We start from the raw sequence: 20,541 nt of genomic DNA on the forward strand, positions 1-20,541 counted from the left end.
GTATTTTTAGGTTTCACACTTAGATCTCTGATCCATTGCAAATGAATTTTTGTATATTGTGTGAAATAGAGGATGAGATGCATTTTTCATGTTTGTTGAAAATTATTTATTAAAAAAAATTTTTTTAAAAGATACTTCCTGCCTGGCTGGAGTGTCTCAGTGGTTGAGTATTGACCTGTGAACTGGGAGGTCATGGTTTGATTCCTGGTCAGGGCACATGTCTGGGTTGCAGGCTTAATACCCAGTGGGGGGGCGTGTAGAAGCCAGCTAATCAATGATTCTCTATCATCATTGATGTTTCTATCTCTCTCCCCCTCTCTTCCTCTATGAAATCAATAATAATATATTTTAAAAAGAGAGAGAGAGAGACTTTCTTTTTCCTATTGAATTGTTTTGGCTCTTTTGTTGACAATTAATTGACCATATATGTAGAGATTTTTTTCTGTGTTCTCTGTTCCATTGATATTTATGTTTATTTTGTTGTTGTTAATCCTCACACAAGGATATTTTTCCATTGATTTTTAGAGAGAGAGTGTGTGTGTGTGTGTGTGGGAGAGAGAGAGAGAGAGAGAGAGAGAGAGAGAGAGAGAGAGAGAGAGAGAGAGGCATCATTGTGAGAGAGACATAGTGATTGGTTGCTTCCTGCACATGCCCTAATCGGCTGAAGATCAAACCAAAGTACGTGCCCTTGACTGGAATCAAACCCAAGACCCTTCAGTCTGCTGGCTGATGCTCTATCCACTGAGCCAAACTGGCTAGGGCTATCTTTTTTTTTAATCCTCGCCTGAGGATATTTTTTCCTTTGATTTTTTAGAGAGAGTGGAAGGGAGGGAAGGAGGGAGGGAGGTTGGTTGCCTTCCGTATGCTCCCTGACCTGGCTGGGGATCGAATCTGCAACCTAGGTTCATGCCCTTGACCGGGAATTGAACCCAAGACACTGGTGAGCAGGCTGACGCTCTAACCACTGAGACACTGGCCAGGGCTGTATGTTTATCTTTATGCCAGTACCACACTGTCTTAATAGAAAATATTGAAAACAGATTGTGTTGGACTTCCAACTTTAGTCTTGTTTTGGCTATTCTAGATCTTTTGTATTTATTTCCATCTAAATTATAAAACCAGCTTCTCAGTAGCTTTCAGACCTACAGAAAAGTTGCAAAAGTAGTGCAAAAGACTCCCATATTCCCATTACTCACATTCCCCAAGTGTTAACACATATGTATAGTAGTCATCTCTTATCTTCATAAGTTTTAAATTCTGCGCTGAGTAGCTTCATGAAATCTCGAACTGTCCTGTCAGGGGCATGAGTCATCCCTTTGTCCAGTGTCTCCATGGTGAATATGCTATCTGCCCGTTAGTCACTTAGTAGCCCTCTAGGTTATCAGATCAGTGGTCAGGTTATTCTGTACTGTTTTCAAGTAACCTTTATTTTACCTAATAATGGGCCTAAAGCCATTCACATAACTTTTGCTATGTTAAGTATATTACTATAGTTAGTATACAGGATGGGGCAAAAGTAGGTTTACAGTTGTTTATTTGGAAAATAATCTACACTAATAAAAGACAAACATGCAAATTGACCATACCTTTGCTATGCCTTAAGCCACGCCCACCAGCCAATCAGAGCGACTAATGCAAATTAACCCAACCAAGATGTTGGCTGGCAGCCACGGAGCTGGAGCGAGCAGGGGGCTTGGTTGCCCCAATGATGGAGGAAGCCAAGCTGTCATAGCTGGCTCTGAGCCCCACTAAAAGCAACAAAGTTTCAATTATAGAAGGTAAATAAATCCCAGATACCTGCTTTCAGCCGGCCGTGGCCACAGAGGTGGAGTGAGCAGGAAGCCAAGCTTCCCTGCTGCGGCTGGCTCTGAGGTCCACTCAAAGCAACAAAGTTTCAATTATAGAAGGTAAATAAATCCCAGAATAAAAAAGAAAAAAAAGAAAAAAAAGGAGAGGCTGGGAGCTTCTGTCGCCAGCGGGCTTGGCCAGCCTGAAAACGGCCCTCAGCCCCTCACCGAGGCTGGCCAGGCACCCCAGTGGGAACCCCCCACCCTAAAGGGGGTGTGGTCAGGCTGAAAACAGCCATCAGCCCCTCACCCAGGCTGGCCAAAACTCCATGGGGTGAGGGTCCCCACTGGGGGGGGCTTGACCAGCCTGCAAACAGCCATCAGTCCCTCACCCAGGCTGGCCAGGCACCCCAGTGGGACCCCCACCCTGATCCAGGACACCCTTCAGGGCAAACCAGCTGGCCCCCACCCATGCACCAGGCCTCTATCCTATATAATAAAAGGGTAATATGCAAACTGGTCCTAACAGCAGAATGACTGGGAATGAGTGGTCACTAGGACACACACTGACCACCAGGGGGCAGACGCTCAATGCAGGAGCTGCCCCCTGGTGGTCAGTGCGCTCCCACAGGGGAGCTCTGCTCAGCCACAAGCCAGGCTGACGGCTGCCAGTACAGCGGTGGTGGTGGGAGCCTCTCCCGCCTCCTCAGCAGTGCTAAGGATGTGCAACTGCAGCTTAGGCCTGCTCCCCGCTGGCAAGTGGACATCCCCTGAGGGCTCCTGGGCTGCCAGAGGTATGTCTGATTGCCAGCTTAGGCCCACTCCCCGGGGGACTGGGCCTAAGCCAGCAGATGGTCATCCCCCGAGGGGTCCCAGACTGCGAGAGGGCACAGGCCAGGCTGAGGGACCCACCCCCTCTCCCTCGAGTGCACAAATTTTTGTGTACTGGGCCTCTAGTAAATAATAATAGTAAACTCTATTTTGTGTACTCACAACTGTAAACCTACTTTTGCCCCACCCTTTATTGTTATAATTGTTCTATTTTATTAGTAGTTATTGTTATTCTCTTATTGTGCCTAATTTACAAATTAAACTTTATCATAGCTTAGTATGATAGAAATAATTTCATATATAGCGTTTGGTGCTATCCAGGTTTCAGGCATCCACTAGAGGCCTTGGAATGTTTTCCCCATGCATAAGAGGCACTACAGTACATATTTATTTTATACATATTTTTTACTTAACTGAAAGTAAGTTGCATACATGATGTTCCTTTATCCCTTTATCCCACTCCATTGGATATTTCCTAAAAACAAAGACATTTTCTAACTTAATGTCAGTACAGTTATAAAGATTAGGAAATTATCATTGATACTAGAGGCCTGGTGCACAAATTTTTGTGCACGGGAGAGGGGGGTGGGGGGTGTCTCTTAGCCCCACTTGTGCCCTCTCACAGTCTGGGATCCCTCGGGAGATAACCACCTGCTGGCTTAGGCCCACTCCCTGGGTGGCAGATGGCAGGCCCAATCCCTGAGTGCCTGCCCCGCCTCCCTGGGTCGCGCACACGGCAGGGCCGATCCATGGGTTGGGACGCCGCCCCTGGCGGGTCGCACACAGGATGCCCAGGCGGGCCGGCGGATTGCTGCTGCCCCGCCTGGCCGCCCTGGGTCGGGTTGCACATGAGATGCCCGGATGGCGGCCGGGTGGGCTGGCCGATTGCTGCTGCACCGCCCAGTCGCCCAGGGTCGGGTCACACACAGACGCCCGCTGCCCCGGGTCGAAGATAGCAGGCCGGGATGGCGGCAGGGCAGGCGGGATGGCGCTGTCCCGCCCTGCCTGCAATATGCAAATTAGTCACCATCTTTGTTGGTTAATTTGCATATCACGCTGATTAGCCAATGGGAGGCGTAGCGAAAGTATGGTCAATTACAATGTTTGTCTATTATTAGATAGGATAGTATTCTATCTGATCTCAGACATTATTCAGATTTTTTTCATTGTCCCAATCGTGATCTTTATAGCAAAAGCAAATTCAAAGTACAGTATAGGAAACATAGTTAATGATATTCTAATAACTGCACATGGTGCTAGGTGGATACTAGAAATATCAGGAGGAACACTTTTTAAAGTACATACTTGTCTAACCCCTATGCTGTACTTCTGAACTAATATAAAATAAAATGAATGTAAACTGTAAGTGAAATAGTCAAAATCCTATCTAATAAAAGAGAAACATGGTAATTAGCCGTACCTCCGCTACCCTTCCCATTGGCTAATCAGGGCGATATGCAAATTAACTGCCAGCCAAGATGGCGGCTGGCAGCCAGGCAGCTTGAAGCGAACATGAGACTTGCTTGCTTCAGTGACGGAGGACTCCAATGTTCCCCGCCTGCCGCTGCCTGCCTCTGAGCTTGCAGTTTGAAACATTGTTACAAATATAGAAGCTAAACAAAACCCCAGAAACCTGCTTTCAGCCAGCCGGGATCTCAGAGCTGGAGTTGAAACAGTGTTTCGATTATAGAACCCAAACAAACCAGATACCTGCTTTCAGCAGCGGAGGCCTAAGAGCTGGAGCCAAGCCTCAGAGTTAAAGCTGGCCCAGAATAAAAAGAAAAAAAGAAAAAAAGGAGCGGTTGAGAGCTTCAGTCACCCCCAGCCTGAAAACAGCCCTCAGCCCCTCACCCAGACTGGCCAGGCACCCCAGTGGGGACCCCCACCCTGAAGGGTGTGTGACCAGCTGCAAACAGCCATCATCCCCTCACCCAGGCAGGCCAGGTACCCCAGTGGGGACCCCCACCCTGATCCAGGACACCCTTCAGGGCAAACCAGCCAGCCCCCACCCGTGCACCAGGCCTCTATCCTGTATAGTAAAAGGGTAATATGCCTCCCAGCACTGGCATCAGCTTGACAGGGGGCAGTGCCCAAACCCCCTGATAGCCCTGCAGCTCTGTGTGTCAGGGGGCGGGGCCACAACCTCCCTATCCGCCCTGCTCTGTTCGTGACAGGGGAAGGCACCCCAACCCCCTGATCAGCCCTGCTCTGTGCCTGATAGGGGGGAGCTCCCCAACCCCCTGATCACCCTGCGGCTCTGTGTGTGACAGGGTGCGGCGCCCCAACCCCCCCTCCCCCCCCACGGGCCCTGCTCTGTGTGTGACGGTGCGGCGCCCCAACCCCCCTCCCCCCCCACGGGCCCTGCTCTGTGTGTGACGGGGTAGAGCCATAACCTCCCCATCGGCCCTGCCCTGAGTGTGAGAGTGGCGGCGCCCCAACCCCCTGATCGGCCCTGCTCTGTGGGTGATAGAGGGCGGCGCCCCAACCCCCCCACCCCATGGGCCCTGCTCTGTGTGTGACGGGGTAGAGCCATAACCTCCCCATCGGCCCTGCTCTGTGCGTGACAGGGGGGAGCTCCCCAACCTCCTGATCGACCCTGCTCTGTGCCTGACAGGGTTGCGCCGCAACCTCCCCATCGACCCTGCCTTGAGTGTGACAGGGGGCGGTGCCCCAACCCCCGAATCGGCCCTACCCTGAGCGTGACTGAGGGTGGCATCGCAACGTCCCGATCCACCCTGCTCTGTGCATGACAGGGGGCGGCGCCCCAACTCCCCAATCAGCCATGCTCTGAGCCCGACCAGGGGCTGCACCTAGGGATTGGGCCTGCCCTCTGCCACCCGGGAGCAGGCCTAAGCCAGCAGGTCGTTATCTCCCGAGGGGTCCCAGTCTGCGAGAGGGCACAGGCCGGGCTGAGGGACCCCCCGCCCCCGTCCCCCCGAGTGCACAAATTTTTGTGCACCGGGCCTCTAGTATAATAATAAAATTAAAAAAAGAAAATTCAGAATCATGCATTGCATTGACTCATCACATCTCCTTTGTTTCCTTTCATTGGGAACAGTTCCTGCAACTGTCTTTGTATTTCATGCCATTGATATTTTTTTAAACTATATTTTTATTGATTTCAGAGAGGAAGGGAGAGAGAGATAGAAACATCAATGATGAGAGAGAATCATTGATTGGCTGCCTCCCACACACCCCCACTGGAGATCGAGCCCAGGAATTGACCAGGACATCCTGGTTCATAGGTCGATGCTCAACCACTGAGCCGTGCCAGCCAGGCGCCATTGACATTTTTGAGGAATGGAGGTCAGGGGATTTTGGAAAACATCACTCATTGTACAAAATGTCTGATGTTCCCTCATGATTAAATTAGGTTATACACTTTGGGTCAGAATACCACAAAAGTGCTGTGTTTTTCTCAGTGCATCAGATTGTGAGGTACATGCTACTTGCTTCATTACTGATGATGTTAACTGATCATTTGGTTAACGTTGTATCATGTGAAGAAATACTTTGAGACTATATAAATATCTTGTTACTCCTCAAATTGTACTTACTAATTTTAACATCTATTATTGATTCTTGCCTAAATTATTGATGCTGTTTTAATAATATTTTAAAAGGTTTCCATTTGTTGATAGTGTAATAAAAATACAATTGATTTTGTATACTGACCTTCTATCTTGTGACTTTGATAAATTCACTGTTAATTCTTACAGGAGAATCCCTTGGGATTTGTGTAGATCCCTTGGGGTTTTCTACATAGTCATATTGTCTGTGAATAAAAAGTTTTCCTCCTTTCCATTCTTCATGCTTTTCTTTTTCCCTTTTTCTCATTTTATCACACTGACTAGTATCTCTAATATAGTGTTGAATAGAAATGCTGAGAGTGGGCATCCTGGTCTTGATCCTGATCTTAGGGAGAAAGTGTTGAGTCTTTGACCATTAAATGTGATGTCAGCTGTAGATTTATTTATAAATGTCCTTTGTTAGGTTGAAGACATTCGTTTCTAAACCCACTTCGTTTAGAGGTATTTTTTATGAATGTGTGTTGAATTTTATCAAGTGCCTTTTCTATTCTACAAGGTAGATTTTAATAAATCATATTTTTCTTTAACAAACATTCTCAAGATTATATAAGATGTAAAAAGATAAACTGAGGCACATTACATTTTGAAGAGTTCATTTGAGCTAATGATTTTAATCGGGCAGCCAAAACTGAAAATGACTAGAGGTGCTCTCTGGGCTAGGGTAGGGTAGAGGTTTTTATAGAGAAACACAGAAGCAAAGAAATTATTTAATTGGCTGTAGCTTAAACAGTTGTCTTATTTAGGGAAATCTAGTTATTTTGGCTGTATGGTAGTTGTTCTTGAGTTTAATTTTCTCAGATTAAATTTTAATTGGCTGCCTTTATTCTTGCATTTCATTTTCTGAGATTTGAGTGCATTGACCTTGGCTTAGAATTTTAGGTTGTTTACATAGGCTCCTTAAGGCACTGGAGTCACCTAGTCTAGTGGCCTCTTTAACTATTTTATCAAAATTAACAGTCTTTGGGACTATTAAAAAAAAAAGTTCTGCCTGGCCGGTGTGGCTCAGTGGTTGAGTGTTGACCTATGAACCAGGAGGCCATAGTTAGTTCTATTCCCAGTCAGGGCACATGCCCAGGTTTCGGGCTCAATCCCCAGTGGGGGGCGTGCAGGAGAAAGTCGATTGATGTCTCTCGTCATTGATGTTTCTGATGATTCTCATCATTTATGTTCCTATCTCTCCCTCTTCCTTCCTCTCTGAAATCATGTGCCCTGACCAGGAATCGATGGGATGACCTCCTGGTGCATAGGACCGTGCTCAACCACTGAGGCACACCGGCCAGGCACTCAGGGTTTTATCTTTTAACGAATATACTTTGCCAAGACTGGGGCTAATAATGTTGGCTTCTACCAAGAGACTAGATAGGGCTGGAAAAGCCAAGAAAGTAAAGGGAAAAGGGCAGAGCAGGGCTAGTCAACGTTGATGTCACCTCAGTAAATCCTCACTTAACCTGGTCAGCAGATTCTGTGACTATAAGCGAAAGGAAATGACATTGTAACAAAACCAATCTTACCACAGACTAGTTGATATCCAAGAGAGTTTTCTGAGATTTGAGTGCATTGACCCTGGCAACTCATCAACATGTTAATGAAACAATGTTATTCAAGGACCTGCTGTACAAGTCAAGTGTAAGGCACACGTTGTAATAGGTAATACCATTTTCTACAAAATCAACATATTCTTTTATTTTGTAATCCTCACCAGAGGATATTTTTTCCATTGATTTTTCAGAGTGGAAGGGAGGAAGAGAGACAGAGAAACATCTATTGGTTGCCTCCCACTTGTGCCCATGGATGGAGCCTGCAACGAGGTACGTGCCGTGCGCTTAAACGGAATTGAACCTGGGACCCTTCAGTCCGTGGGCCGACGCTCTCACCAATGAGCCAAACCAGCCAGGACAACATATTCTTTTTCCCCTTCAAATTCTACAAAGGCTTGCACATCTCCAAAAGATGTGTAAACATTTGAGGCTGACACATCCAGAGAGTAATAGCTTAATCCTGGAACCTTATAGGTAGTGTTGGGCAATAAAGCAGCCGGATAACTAGAGTCGTGTTCTCTTTACAAGGAATGGGAGGAGAGTATATTCAGAGGAAATCTACCTCCTGGTATGGGGAGCAGCCACCAACCACAGTTTGAGTTCTCCTTAATTTTAGTCACTAGATGATAAATTCAGCACCTCTATCAGCTCAAAATCAGGCCTTTTAAAACAATTATAGTCAAGGCTTCTGTATAATTTCCTTTGTCTTTGTCGTTCCCTTTTCATAATCAGAGTTGAGCACAAAAAGACATCTAGTCGTAGCCTATGTTTTTCTTAGCAAAAGGCTTTTGTTTTCTAATTTCACAGCTTGTCAGTTAGAAAGAGACGAAGTAACTGAATAGACCACCCTAAAATTAGCTCCCTGCATGAGACTCTTTACTGTTTCCTCAGGAGGGAAGGCTAGCATCAGGCTGACTCAGAGTTGACCTGGCAGCTTAACAGAGTCAGAGTGAGAGTGCTAGGTTGGCTCTTCTTGGTTCTTTTGGACTTGCCCTCGCGATTGCGATATGATTGCTGCTGCTCCATCCATCACCTCGTAGCATGCAGAGCAGGAATTGGAGAAAGTGGGATGGCGGACGCTCAGTGGCTCTTCCAACCTCTGTTTCTTTAACGAGGAAGGAAAAAGCTTTCTCAGAAGCCCCCACACGACTTCCCTCTTAATACCACGTTGGCCAGAAGTGGGTCATGTGTACTTCCTTGGACCAGCCATCGGCAGAGGGAATTTGATTGCTTTGACCAGTCACGGTTCATCCCTTAGTGTTGGGTGTGAACGCTCTGATTCTTTTTCAAAATTGCCTGGTCAGTTTTTTAAAAAAATATTTTTGTTGATTTCAGAGAGGAAGGGAGAGGGAGAGAGAGAAACATCAATGATGAGAGAGAATCATTGATTGGCTGTCTCCTGCACACCCCCCACTGGGGATCAAGCCTGCAACCCAGGCATGTGCCCTTGACCGGAATCAAACCTGCGACCCGTCAGTCCGCAGGCCAATGCTCCCTCCACTGAGCCAAGCCGGTTAGGGCTGCCTGGCCAGTTTTGATTATTATTTGTTCCTTCATCATCCTGTCTATTTATTTCTTTAAACTATTACAAATGCTTTTATATTGTCTGTTTGATATTTTCAATATATGCAGCCTTTGTGGGTCTGTTCTGCATCTTGTGGTTCCTGCTGATCCTAAGTCATGGCAGCTTGTTTCCTCATGCCTGTGTGTGTGTGTGTGTGTGTTCTGTTCTTTGGGAAGGTAGCTATGGGAGATCTTGGAGGACTGGGTTTGAAGTACGCTCCTCCAAAGAGTATTTGCCCTGGTGTCGGGTGACGCTGTGTACCCGGGACCACTTACAATGCTCGGCTTGTGTTTTTCCATGCAGAAGGCTAGTGTGAGTTTTTGCTCCAAATCCTTGAGAGGACAAGCTCATGGTTAGGAGTTGTCCAGAGATAAATTTTCATCTTTTCTCTGCTGTCCTCCAGAGCGAAGGCTCCCTCTCTCTCCATAGGCACGTTTCCCCTGACCTACTCGTGGAGGAGGAGCCCCTCTCTATGTGGTTTGGTGGTGGTCTCTGAGCTACTGTTCTTCCTTGCTTGGAGCGCAGGCCTGGTCTTCTATTCCCCGCTGCCCCCCCCCCCCCCCAAGGGCCCTTTAAAATCAAGCTCTGTGTGCCACCCAGGGTCAGCACTGGGACAAAAACCACATCAGTGCCACCCACTGTATCAGTCAGGGTCCGATCAGGAGGCTGAAACGACACCAGTTATTTTAACAGAGGGAATTAGTAACTGATGAGGCAAGAAGACTAAGGAATGATGAAGAAGCAAGTGCAGGGAGCTGCTGCTGCCTTTTGCTCCCCTAGGGTTGGGGAACAAAAGGAAAAGGTAGGAATGATTGAAACATAGATGTTGGAGGTTGTGTTCCATAGAGCTGAAACTCAGACCCTGGGAGGGGCTGGATGAGGCGGGTTCTGCAAGTGCTAGGAAGTGCGAACTGGACTGCTCTGCTGCCCTGGGAAGGAGCACTTGCAGAAGCAGAGGTGTGTGTGTAGGGCGTTGGGGGTGGGGTGGGGGGGGGGGCGATGCTCACAGGATCTACAAGGAGCAGATCCTCCTCCCTCCTCCATTCTTGCAGCCTGTCTCTAGCTCCCCCTGCTGGCACAGCTCTCTCATTTCTGGCCTCTGATAACTGCTCGCCTTTCCACTGACCCGGCCTTGCATTTCCAAAAGGTGCTTGAATGCTGTGACAGTCATCGTGAATCTTCTCTGCTGGGAGTGAATCTTCTCTGCTAGGAGGGTTCATTCCTTAGGTCGCGCAGCCCCGCCATATGGCCAGATATGGAAGGGTCTGTGCAAGAATTTAAGAAGGATCACTCAGATCTGTACACAGAAGGCTTCCTCTGGGACCTGTGTCAGGGAAGGACTGACCGGAGGCCCAGAAACAAGAGAAGAGTCTAGAGACCTTGAGGCAGGTCAGGGCATGAGCTGGATCTGGCGACTCCCAAGCTTTTTCTCGGGCCCCCTGCCCTCTTCCCAGCCCCTAGGATGCATCATTTAAAGGAGCCAGCCTCATTTATTGTGCCCTCTCCCAGGTCCTTCTGGTCACCTCGTCTTTCATGTCCCCTTCTGAGAGCCGAAGTGGCTCCAACCCCAACCGTGTTCGCTTGTTTGGACCTGAGAAGCTGGTCCGGGGAGCAGCTGAGAAGCGCTGGGACCGAGTCAAAATTGTTTGCAGCCAGCCCTATAGCAAGGTACCTGTGGTGGGAGCGGGGAGTGCAGGGTCCTTGGTCGTGGGTGAGGAGAGAGCGGAGGGGCCAGTATGAGTCACAGTGGGCTGGGAGGACTGGACAGCTGGTATCCCCATGGGACCATGAGGAGGCCGTCCCTGAAATGGGTTTGAGTTCCCCCTCATATGAGGCTTTGTTTCCTGGACGATGTCTTGGACAGTGAACTGTAGGACCTCAGAGGGGAGCTGGGGGAGGGGGACAGCTGACTTGTTGGAGAGGTGGTCTAGGAGAGTGGGCCTAGGAGTTAACATCAAGAGAATGAAGTCAGACACTGGGTTTAAAATTGGCTACACCACTTCTTACTGTGTGACTCTGGGCAAGTGACTTAATCTTTCTGGTCTCAGTTTCCTGATCCTTATGGGTTGCTGTGAGTTAGGATGCTAAGCTGTGATTACAAGACCCACGTGGTAATGACACCACACAGTAGAGGTATCCTTACCAGGGAACTGTCCTGGGGGGTGTTTGACTGGTCATCCAGGGACCTAGGTTCCTCCCATCCTGTGGCTCTGCATCCAGCTGGCAGAGGGGGAAAGAGCCTGGAGCATTTCTCTATTCCCGAAGTGGCACGCAGCACTCCCTCCATTCCACTTGCCCATTGCTTATGCGGCTAACGGGACTAATGCATGTAAAAGGGCTCAGAGCTGTGCTGACCCAGAGTTAGGGCTCCGTAACAGCTGGATGTTATTATTGTCCACAGTTTCATACAGACATCTCCCTAAATGAGGCAAGAGCCAGAGAGAGGGTTCCCTAAGTTAAAGGGGCTTGGGGCCAGGCTTCAGTCCTTGGCCAGATTCCCTGACTCCAACCCCTTCTTTCCCAGGACTCCCCCTATGGCCTGAGTTTTGTACGGTTTCACAGCCCTCCAGACAAAGATGAGGTAGAGGCTTCACCCCAGGTAAGCTTTACCCACCACCCCCAGAGCCTTCTCCCTCTCTCTTCTCGCCCACCTGCCAACAGTCCACACCCACTGCACTGACCTTCTGGGACTTTAGAAGGTGACCAAGCTTGGCCAATTCCGTGTAAAGGAGGAGGATGAGGGTGCCAGCTCCCTGAGACCAGGGGCCCTCTTCTTCAGCCGGATCAATAAGACATCCACTGGTGAGTGTGGAAAATCAGGCCTGAGTGAGTACAGGGTTGGGACCTAGACTCCTGGGTCTGAGGAGGCTGGGGGCCTGGCCTCCTGGGTCCGAGGGAGACAGGACTGGGGGCCTGGCCTCCTGGGTCTCTGCTGGGAACACCCCTCTGTCGCATGGATAGGAACTGAAAGCCTTATCCTGGTTCCACTCTCTCCCTCTGTAGCCACAACCAGTGACCCAGCGGGACCCAGCTATGCAGCTGCCACACTGCAGGCCTCAAGTGCCACCTCCTCAACCTCTCCAGCCTCCAGGGCAGTAGGCAGCACCTCCAAGGTGAGATCATCAGACCCTGACGGGTGGAGAAGGAGGAGAGAAGCTAGAGGCCTCATTTCATCTCACCCCGCTTAGCCTCAGGAGTCCCCCAAAGGGAAGAGGAAGTTGGATTTGAATCAAGAAGAAAGGAAGACCCCCAGCAAACCATCAGCCCAGCCCTCACCACCTGCCCGAAAGAGACCGAAATGTGAGCAAACTGAATTCCTTGTTCCCACAGGGGCCTGGGTTCCTGTGTCGTAGGGGTGGAGTGGACTGGGGCTGGGACTCTGGAGCTGAGGGAGGAAGGACGAGGGGTTTAGTCCCAGCAGTGCTAACTGAACCTGCTCTTTGGCTTCCGCAGTGTCAGCACCCATCTCTACCCCTGCCACTGCTTCAGTCCCTGCCCCAGCACGGGGGGCAGTGCCAGGGAAGCCCCGAGGAGAAGGCATGGAGCACAGGGCACCCCGAGCTGGCCCGCAGGAGATGGGGAAGATCCTTAAGGGCGTGGTGGTGGTGCTGAGTGGCTTCCAGAACCCCTTCCGCTCGGAACTCCGGGACAAGGCCCTAGAGCTCGGGGCCAAGTATCGGCCAGACTGGACCCCAGACAGCACCCACCTCATGTAGGCCTGTGACCTCCTCCTTCCCACCTTCCTGCTACCACTCCTCCGCCTCTGTCTCCATCCTGCTTTCTCTCTCTCTCTGCCTGTCTGCCTGTGTGTGTCTTTGTCTCCGTCTCTTCAGTTCTCTGTATGGATCCTCTGCCTCCTTTTCTCCGATTTGTACATCTTTCCTTCTGTCTCCCTGTTTCTCCCGTACCTGTTTCTTTTTCTCTCTTACTCGTCTCTTCTCCCTCTCTCTGTCCTCCTTGTCTCCCTCTTCTCTTTTATCCCTCAGATCACACCTGACTGACACCCTCCATTCTGCTCCCCACAGCTGTGCCTTTGCCAACACCCCTAAGTACGGCCAGGTCCTAGGCCTCGGAGGCCGCATTGTGCGTAAAGAGTGGGTGCTGGACTGTCACCGCATGCGGCAGCGGCTGCCCTCCCGGAGGTGAGGCCTCCCTGCACACCTGTGTATACGTCTGTATATGCATATACACATGCCTACCCTGCTCCTCATCCCTGGGCTGGGCAATGCTAGGGATCTGGAGAGAAATCAGACTGGAGCCTGCTAGTGGAGAACACCGGTGGGACTGGACCAGAGTGAGCTGACTTCTGAGAGAAGGAGGCATGGGCTAGGAGTCGTGGAGGAGGGAGAGATGGCTTGCCTGGGGGGCTCACGCAGGCTCTGTGAAGTCTGCTTAGCGGAGAAGGAAAGGACACTGCAGGCTAGAGAAACAGTGTGTGCCAAGACTTAGGGACGGAGAAGTGTTGGGGCTTGTTTAGATTAATTTCTTTTATACTTACTTAATTTTTAAATTTATTTATCTTTATTGTTGAGGGTAGATTCATTTAAAGCAAGACCCTGAAGTCCCTGCTTGGTGTCAGGCTGGCCCATGAGATGCTGGGCACCCAACCATCAGGTCCTGCCTTTGACAAGGCCTCTCACTTTGATGATGGGCCAGACTTGTTACAAAACAGTATGGGTCCGGCCGGTTTGTTCAGTGGTTAGAGTGTTGGCCTGTGGAATGAAAGGTCACAGGTTCGATTCCAGTCAAGGACATGTATCTTCGTTGCAGGCTTGGTCCCGGAACTGGTTGGGATGCTTGTGGGAGGCAACCAATCGATGTGTCTCTCTCACATCGATGTTTCTCTCTGTCTCTCCCCCTCCCTTAAAAAAAAAAATCAATGGAAAAAAATATCCTCAGGTGAAGATTAACAAAAAACAAACAAATAAAAAACAGTATGGATGCCCGGTGGTGTGGTTCCGTGGTTGACTGTTTACCTATGAACCAGACAGCGGTCGCCAACCGGAGGTCCACAGACCACTGGTAATCCATGAGGTCCAAAAGTTTGGCGACCGCTGAACCAGAGGCTAAACCAGAGGATCTCGGGCCCATGCCTGAGTTGCAGGCTCCATCCCCAGTAGGGGGTGTGCAGGAGACGGCCCATCAATGATACTCTTTCATCATTGATGTTTCTATCTCTCTTCCTTCCTCTCTGTAAACCTTCCTCTCTGAAATTAATAAAATATATTTTTAAGTATTAGATTTAAAAAAACGTATGGAGGAAGGCCCAAGGAGAAAGCGCAGTGTGTAGGGGTCTTCAAGGATGAGAAGAGTTTACCAGGCTGAACATAGAATAGAGCCTGCTGGGTGGAGCCCAAGTTGGGGTCAGCCTGGTGTCTGCCCCGAGGAGGTGCAGGTGGGCTCCGCTTGCTGTGGGAGGCAGGAAGTGGCAGGAAAATGAGGCTGGGGCAGCAGGAGCCATGGAAGGCTTTGGAGCTGGGGAAGGACAGGGTCAGATCTGAGGCCCATGATTCAGAAGGGAGACTGGTGTTATACTCCGTGGGAGAGAAGACCTGAGTGTGCTCAGAATTGGGGCTGTGCCTGCTGTATTTGAGAGACTCCTTATTGGGGGGGGTGGGGGAGGGAGCTGGAGGTGGAGGTGGAGGCTGAGAAGTGGTGGGATCAGCTCAGAAAGGACTTCCAGTGCCTGGCCAGGGCAGGGCTCTGTCCAGGTCCACAGACCCCACATTTATAGCTCGGGAATCCAGACACCTCTGGAAGCCAAAAGTGTTTTTCTGGATTTAGCACAAACACTGGCTGCATGATCATCTTGAGCTGATGCGAGGCTATGTATGACCTTTATTCCATTAAGTACGTCATCATATTGTTTACAGAAATATTCATGGGCCTGATTTACAGGGCACTTCCTCCTTCTGCACAGGGGGGTGGTATGTAGCAATCTGTATATCTCTAAAATCTGAAAATTTCAAAGTTCTGAAACCCACTTGGCTCCAAGGGTCTCTCTGTGAGCAGCAGGGAGCCATGGAAGGTTTGGGAGGGGGAGGGGCAGGCTCTGTTGTGGGGCTGGAGTGTCTAGGCCAGGCTGCAGGTGGGGACCTGGAGGAGGCTGGGGCCTCGGGGATAGAAATGGGATAGATGTGGTCTATTTAGGGACAGAGGAACTGGATTTGGATCATCTGCTCAAGAAAAGGCAATAGACAGTGCTAGGTCTGCAACTGGGGTTTTTTTGTTTTGTTTTGTTTTGTTTTGTTTTTGGTTGTTGTTGTTGTTTTTTATTGCTTTCAGAGAGGAAGGGAGAGGTAGAGAAAGATAGAAACATCAATGATGAGAGAGAATCATTGATCAGCTGCCTCCTGCATGCCCTCTACTGGCATGTGCCCTGACCAGGAATTGAACTATGATGTCCTGGTTCATAAGTTGACACTCAAACACTGAGCCTACACCGGCCGGGCTGCAAATAGCATTTTTTATTTTTGCAACTGGGTTTTGACCAAAAAAATTAAATTCAGAAAGCACTTTATATTTTTAAAAGTTGATGATGGAAGATTCCCGGGTGATGGCTCTCCCCACAATAATCACAAATTGAGTTTTTAAAATCTTTTAGTTCCAAACACTTTAAAGAAAAGTCTTATAAGCCTACCATTGATTCTTTAATCAACTATGACACTTTAAATTCTCTGAATTTCCCACGAGCCAGTGCTGTCCATTGAGTGTGACTTACCTGAACAGGGTTTCACCAGCTTTGGAAAAATCAAATTCTGTGCCGATGGTCTTCATGTGCGTACCATGAAAGTAAAGCCAACACATTCAATTGCTTCTGCTACGTAATTTGCCCTGGGATTGAGGCAAAGTAGTTAATCTCTCTGTGCCTTAGTTTCCTCATCTGTAAAATGGGGCTAAGATACCAACTACCTCAGAATTCCGTGACTCCACATTTGTCAAGTGTTTATTTTTTTTTATTTTTTAAAAAATTAAATCATTATTGTTCAGATTATTACAGTTGTTCCTCTTTTTTCCCCCCATAGCTCCCCTCCACCCGATTCCCACCCCCCCTCTGCCCTTACCCCGCCACTGTCCTCATCCATAGATGTACAATTTTTGTCCAGTCCCTTCCCACACCCCCCCCACCCCTTGCCCCCCCGAGAATAGTCAGTCCACTCCCTTTCTATGCCCCTGATTCTATTATAATCACCAGTTCATTCTGTTCATCAGATTATTTATTCACTTGATTTTTAGATTCACTTGTTGATAGATGTGTATTTGTTGTTCATAATTTGTATCTTTACCTTTTTCTTCTTCCTCTTCTTAAAGGATACCTTTCAGCATTTCATATAATACTGGTTTGGTGGTGATGAACTCCTTTAGCTCTTTCTTATCTGTGAAGCTCTTTATCTGACCTTCAATTCTGAATGATAGCTTTGTTGGGTAAAGTAATCTTGGCTGTAGGTTCTTGTTATTCATCACTTTGAATATTTCTTGCCACTCCCTTCTGGCTTGCATAGTTTCTGTTGAGAAGTCAGTTGACAGTCGTATGGGTACTTCCTTGTAGGTAACTGACTGTGTTTCTCTTGCTGCTTTTAAGATTCTCTCTTTGTCTTTTGCTCTTGGCATTTTAATTATGATGTCTCTTGGTGTGGTCCTCTTTGGATTCCTTTTGTTTGGGGTTCTCTGCGCTTCCTGGACTTGGAAGTCTATTTCTTTCACCAGGTAGGGGAAGTTTTCTGTCATTATTTCTTCAAATAGGTTTTCAATATCTTGCTCTCTGGCACCCCCATAATTCGGACGTTGGTACACTTGAAGTTGTCCCAGAGGCTCCTTACACTATCTTCATATTTTTGGATTCTTTTTTCTTTTTGTTTTTCTGGTTGGGTGTTTTTTGCTTCTTTGTATTTCAAATCTTTGACTTGATTCTTGGGATCCTCTGGTCTGCTGTTGGAACTCTGTATAATATTCTTTTTTTCAGTCAGTATATGCTTAATTTCTAGTTGGTCCTTTTTCCTATCCTCGAGGGTCTCACTAAATTTATCAGCAGTTTCTAGAAAATTCTTGAAAAACCTTATAACCGTGGTTTTGAACTCTATATCCAGTAGTTTGCTTTCCTCCATTTCTGTCATTTGTGACCTGTTTCTTTGTCTCCGCATTTTGGTTGCTTCCCTGTGTTGACTGAGTGGCTTTCTGTGCTAAGTGTCCTATAGGGCCCAGTGGCTTAGCCTCCCCAACTACCTGAGGAGGACACTCTTGGTGCACCCCTTTGTGGTCTTTGTGCACATTCTTGTTGTAGTTAAGCCTTGATTGTTGTAGGTATCACTGGGAGGAATTGACCTCCAGGCCAGTTGGCTGTCAGAATCAGCTGTGTCTACAGTGGGAGAACTTCTGTGCTGGAGACACCCTTATGGAGCAAGACTTACTTCAGTGGGGCTTTGGTGCTCACTGAGTCTGCCCCTGAGTGTGTCGCTTATGGATCTGAGGAGTTGTAATCTGGATGGTCCCACTCTGACCACTGGGTACACTGGCTCTTGGATCTAAGGAGGTGCTAATTTAGCCCCTGCCTGAGGCTACCCAGCAGGAGCTACAGAGAGATCTGCAGATTCCCCTTCATTGTTTGGAGTTTGGAGGTGCCCAGATGAGGCCCAGCTGTGAAGCAGTGCAAGCTGCTGTGGGGCCTTGGGCCTTCTCTTGGATGTTCTGGATCTCTCTGACCCAGCTGCAGTTTGTTAGGTAATTTTAGATTGCCAAGGGCCAGGCCATTCATATGTAAAAGTCTCTGTGCACAGCTTGGGTGGGGCGGGGGTCTCCGGGAATCAACAGGGCGGAGCAAACAGCTATGGCTGATCCTCAGTCCTGCCCTAAGAGGCCCCGCATCTCAGTGTCCCACTAATCGCTGCAAGCACCTCTGAGAGAAAGCTGCCCTCGAGTTCTGCCCAATGCCAGACAATCCAGTTTCTCCCCGTATGAGTCTGGGTCCCCAGAGACTCACCCGGAGCTGGAGTTCAGAGCCATCGGGAGCTTGAGACTCCCTCCTGATTGAAAAAGACAACCTTGTCCTTCGTTGCCAGCCCTCTCTGCATGCGCCTCCGTACCTCTGGACTTTACTTCTGCACCTCCTCTGAGTCTCAGTGTGCTTTTCTCTTTCCTTCTAGTTGTAGAATTTCCTCTCAGCCAGCCTTCCCGTGGTTCTGGATGATGTCTGTTTTGTCTTTTAGTTGTATTTTTGAAGTGGTTGTGCGAGGCAGCAATTTCTGGTGTTTACCTATGCCGCCATCTTCTGTCAAGTGTTTAGAATAGTGCCTGGCACATAGGAAATCCCATATAAGTGTTAGCTGTTGTTATTATGAGAACTAGGAGAATTCTTTTCCTGGAGTGTCAGCAGCTTAAGGACCATGAACATAGTGCCAAGGTCTTCAAAAATGTACTTGCTGTTGGGAATTTTCCCTTAATTTGTAGGCATTCTCCCAAAGAGAAACTGACTTTGATTCTCAAAGGGGAACATTATTTCTGATTTTTTTTTTCTTTCTGAAATGGGGCATTTCTTCCGCAAGAGGAGGGAGGGAAGCCAAGGGGAGCTCTGGTCTCTCTCCTGTGTGTGTGGCTGGGGTGACGGGGTCAGCGGGGCCTTCCAGAGCAGGGAAGAGGCAGCTGGGAGAGTGGCCATGGTGTGACCCTGAGCACCCTCCCTACAGGCCCCAGGGAACAGGACATCCTGTTTGTCTGAGGCCTGATTCCTTCCCCAGGTACCTCATGGCAGGGCCAGACTCCAGCAGCGAGGACGAGGGTGGCCCTCACGGCGGCAGCAGCGGGGATGAAGCCCCACAGCTTCCCCAAAAGGTCCGCTGTCCCCTGACCAGCAGTGGGAGGGTGTACTGGGAGGAGGATATGGGTCTGTTGTAGCCCCCAAAGTCTACTCCTGCCTCCTGTGGCTCACCTCCCCACATTCTCCCACCCACCCTGCCCCTTGCATGCTCACTCACCCACTCCCCCTCCTCAGACCAAAACCAAGGCCCCTCAGGCAGCGGGATCCAGCTCACCCCAGACAGCCTCCACTCCAGAAGAGACCAAACCAGCCTCACCCGGGTCCCAGGAAGATACCCACACTGAGGGGGAGTGGTCAGGTCAGCCTTAGGGAGGAGGGGACTGGGGGCCTAGAATTCTGAGGGAGGAGGGTTCTGGGGGCCTGGACTCCTGGGTCTGAGGGAGGAGGAGGAGGCTGAGGGCCCCTGATAACTGGATCTGGAGGGCTATTGAGGTTGGGGGTTAGGATGCCTGTGTGAGACTGCAGAGGGTTACCGGTCTTCCCAGAAGACGAGGTCACCTTGCACTGACTAAGCTTCTGCTCGCAGAAGGACAGGACAATGGAGCGGAAGATTCTGAGGACACTGAGGATGAGCTGAGAAGGTAGTATCGGGGCCGGGGGTCAGGGTGGGCCGGGCCTTGGGTAGAGGGGATTGGTGTGCATACTCTTCCCCACCCCCTCCTGGCTCCCCCAGGGTGGCTGAGCAGAAAGAACGAAGGCAGCCCCCTGGCCAGGGGGAGAATGGCGAGGACCCATATGCGGGATCCACAGATGAGAACACCGACAATGAGAGTCCCCCAGAGTCTCCTGACCTGCCAATTCCTGAACTCCCAGGTAGGAAATCCCCCTCCCTTGCTCCTGAAGTGGAATCTGTCCCTCTCAGTTCTCATCTGTGACTGGCTCCAGCTAGCCTAGGATTGCTGCTACCCACCCTGGGACTTGTCTCCTGGTCTCCTCCCGCCACTGCCTGCCTTTGCCACTCTTCATTCCCTTAGGCCTGTTCCCTTCCCTCCCCTTCCCTTTCTGTCCCCCATCACAGCCCAGCACCAGGCAGGCATGACCACCCCCTTTGGCTCCCCTCCAGGTGTGAACAGCGCCTCCCTCACATCAGAGCTTAACCCCCCTAGGCTTCAGGATTACCTGGAAGGCTTTTAAAATCTGCAGATGCCCAGCCTCCCACCCCCACCCCTCAGTTTAGTTTTTGTGTGGGTGGGGCAGTCGAAAAGGAATGAGACCAACCAGATGAAAAAGTGGCCGGTTCGTTAGTGTCTGACGCGGCCACGCTTATTAAGTGGCAACAGCCCACTTGTGACTTGAGAGAATGAGGGGCTCTCTATGAGGCTCTGGTAGGGAAGGAACTGTTTGTCCCTTCTCCCTGGCCCCTCAGCCCTTTGATGGCGATGGCAGGTGCCAGGGAATTGGGAATCATGTAAGGAGCACG

The 20,541-nt window shown here is 49.4% G+C and overlaps 1 protein-coding gene across 7 annotated transcripts in view; it reads left to right on the forward strand.

Moving 5' to 3' along the window:
* The window catches only part of XRCC1 (X-ray repair cross complementing 1), a 36,819-nt gene that overhangs the window by 12,705 nt on the left and 3,573 nt on the right, over positions 1 to 20,541 (forward strand). For 4 of the 7 annotated variants that reach the window (XM_036346276.1, XM_036346275.1, XM_036346279.1 and 1 more), the window contains 11 exons: positions 10,820 to 10,978; positions 11,835 to 11,909; positions 12,007 to 12,112; positions 12,314 to 12,423; positions 12,499 to 12,610; positions 12,764 to 13,022; positions 13,336 to 13,452; positions 19,042 to 19,135; positions 19,296 to 19,419; positions 19,648 to 19,702; positions 19,795 to 19,934. In XM_036346276.1, the coding sequence (XP_036202169.1) occupies positions 10,820 to 10,978; positions 11,835 to 11,909; positions 12,007 to 12,112; positions 12,314 to 12,423; positions 12,499 to 12,610; positions 12,764 to 13,022; positions 13,336 to 13,452; positions 19,042 to 19,135; positions 19,296 to 19,419; positions 19,648 to 19,702; positions 19,795 to 19,934 (1,351 nt within the window). Of the gene's footprint in view, positions 1 to 10,352; positions 10,700 to 10,819; positions 10,979 to 11,834; positions 11,910 to 12,006; positions 12,113 to 12,313; positions 12,424 to 12,498; positions 12,611 to 12,763; positions 13,023 to 13,335; positions 13,453 to 19,041; positions 19,136 to 19,295; positions 19,420 to 19,647; positions 19,703 to 19,794; positions 19,935 to 20,541 lie in introns of those variants that run through there. The other 3 variants (XM_036346281.1, XM_036346277.1, XM_036346278.1) reach the window with 3 other exon arrangements.

Source organism: Myotis myotis, unplaced genomic scaffold (genome assembly GCF_014108235.1).
Source record: "Myotis myotis isolate mMyoMyo1 unplaced genomic scaffold, mMyoMyo1.p scaffold_m19_p_19, whole genome shotgun sequence".
Taxonomy (NCBI): domain Eukaryota; kingdom Metazoa; phylum Chordata; class Mammalia; order Chiroptera; family Vespertilionidae; genus Myotis; species Myotis myotis.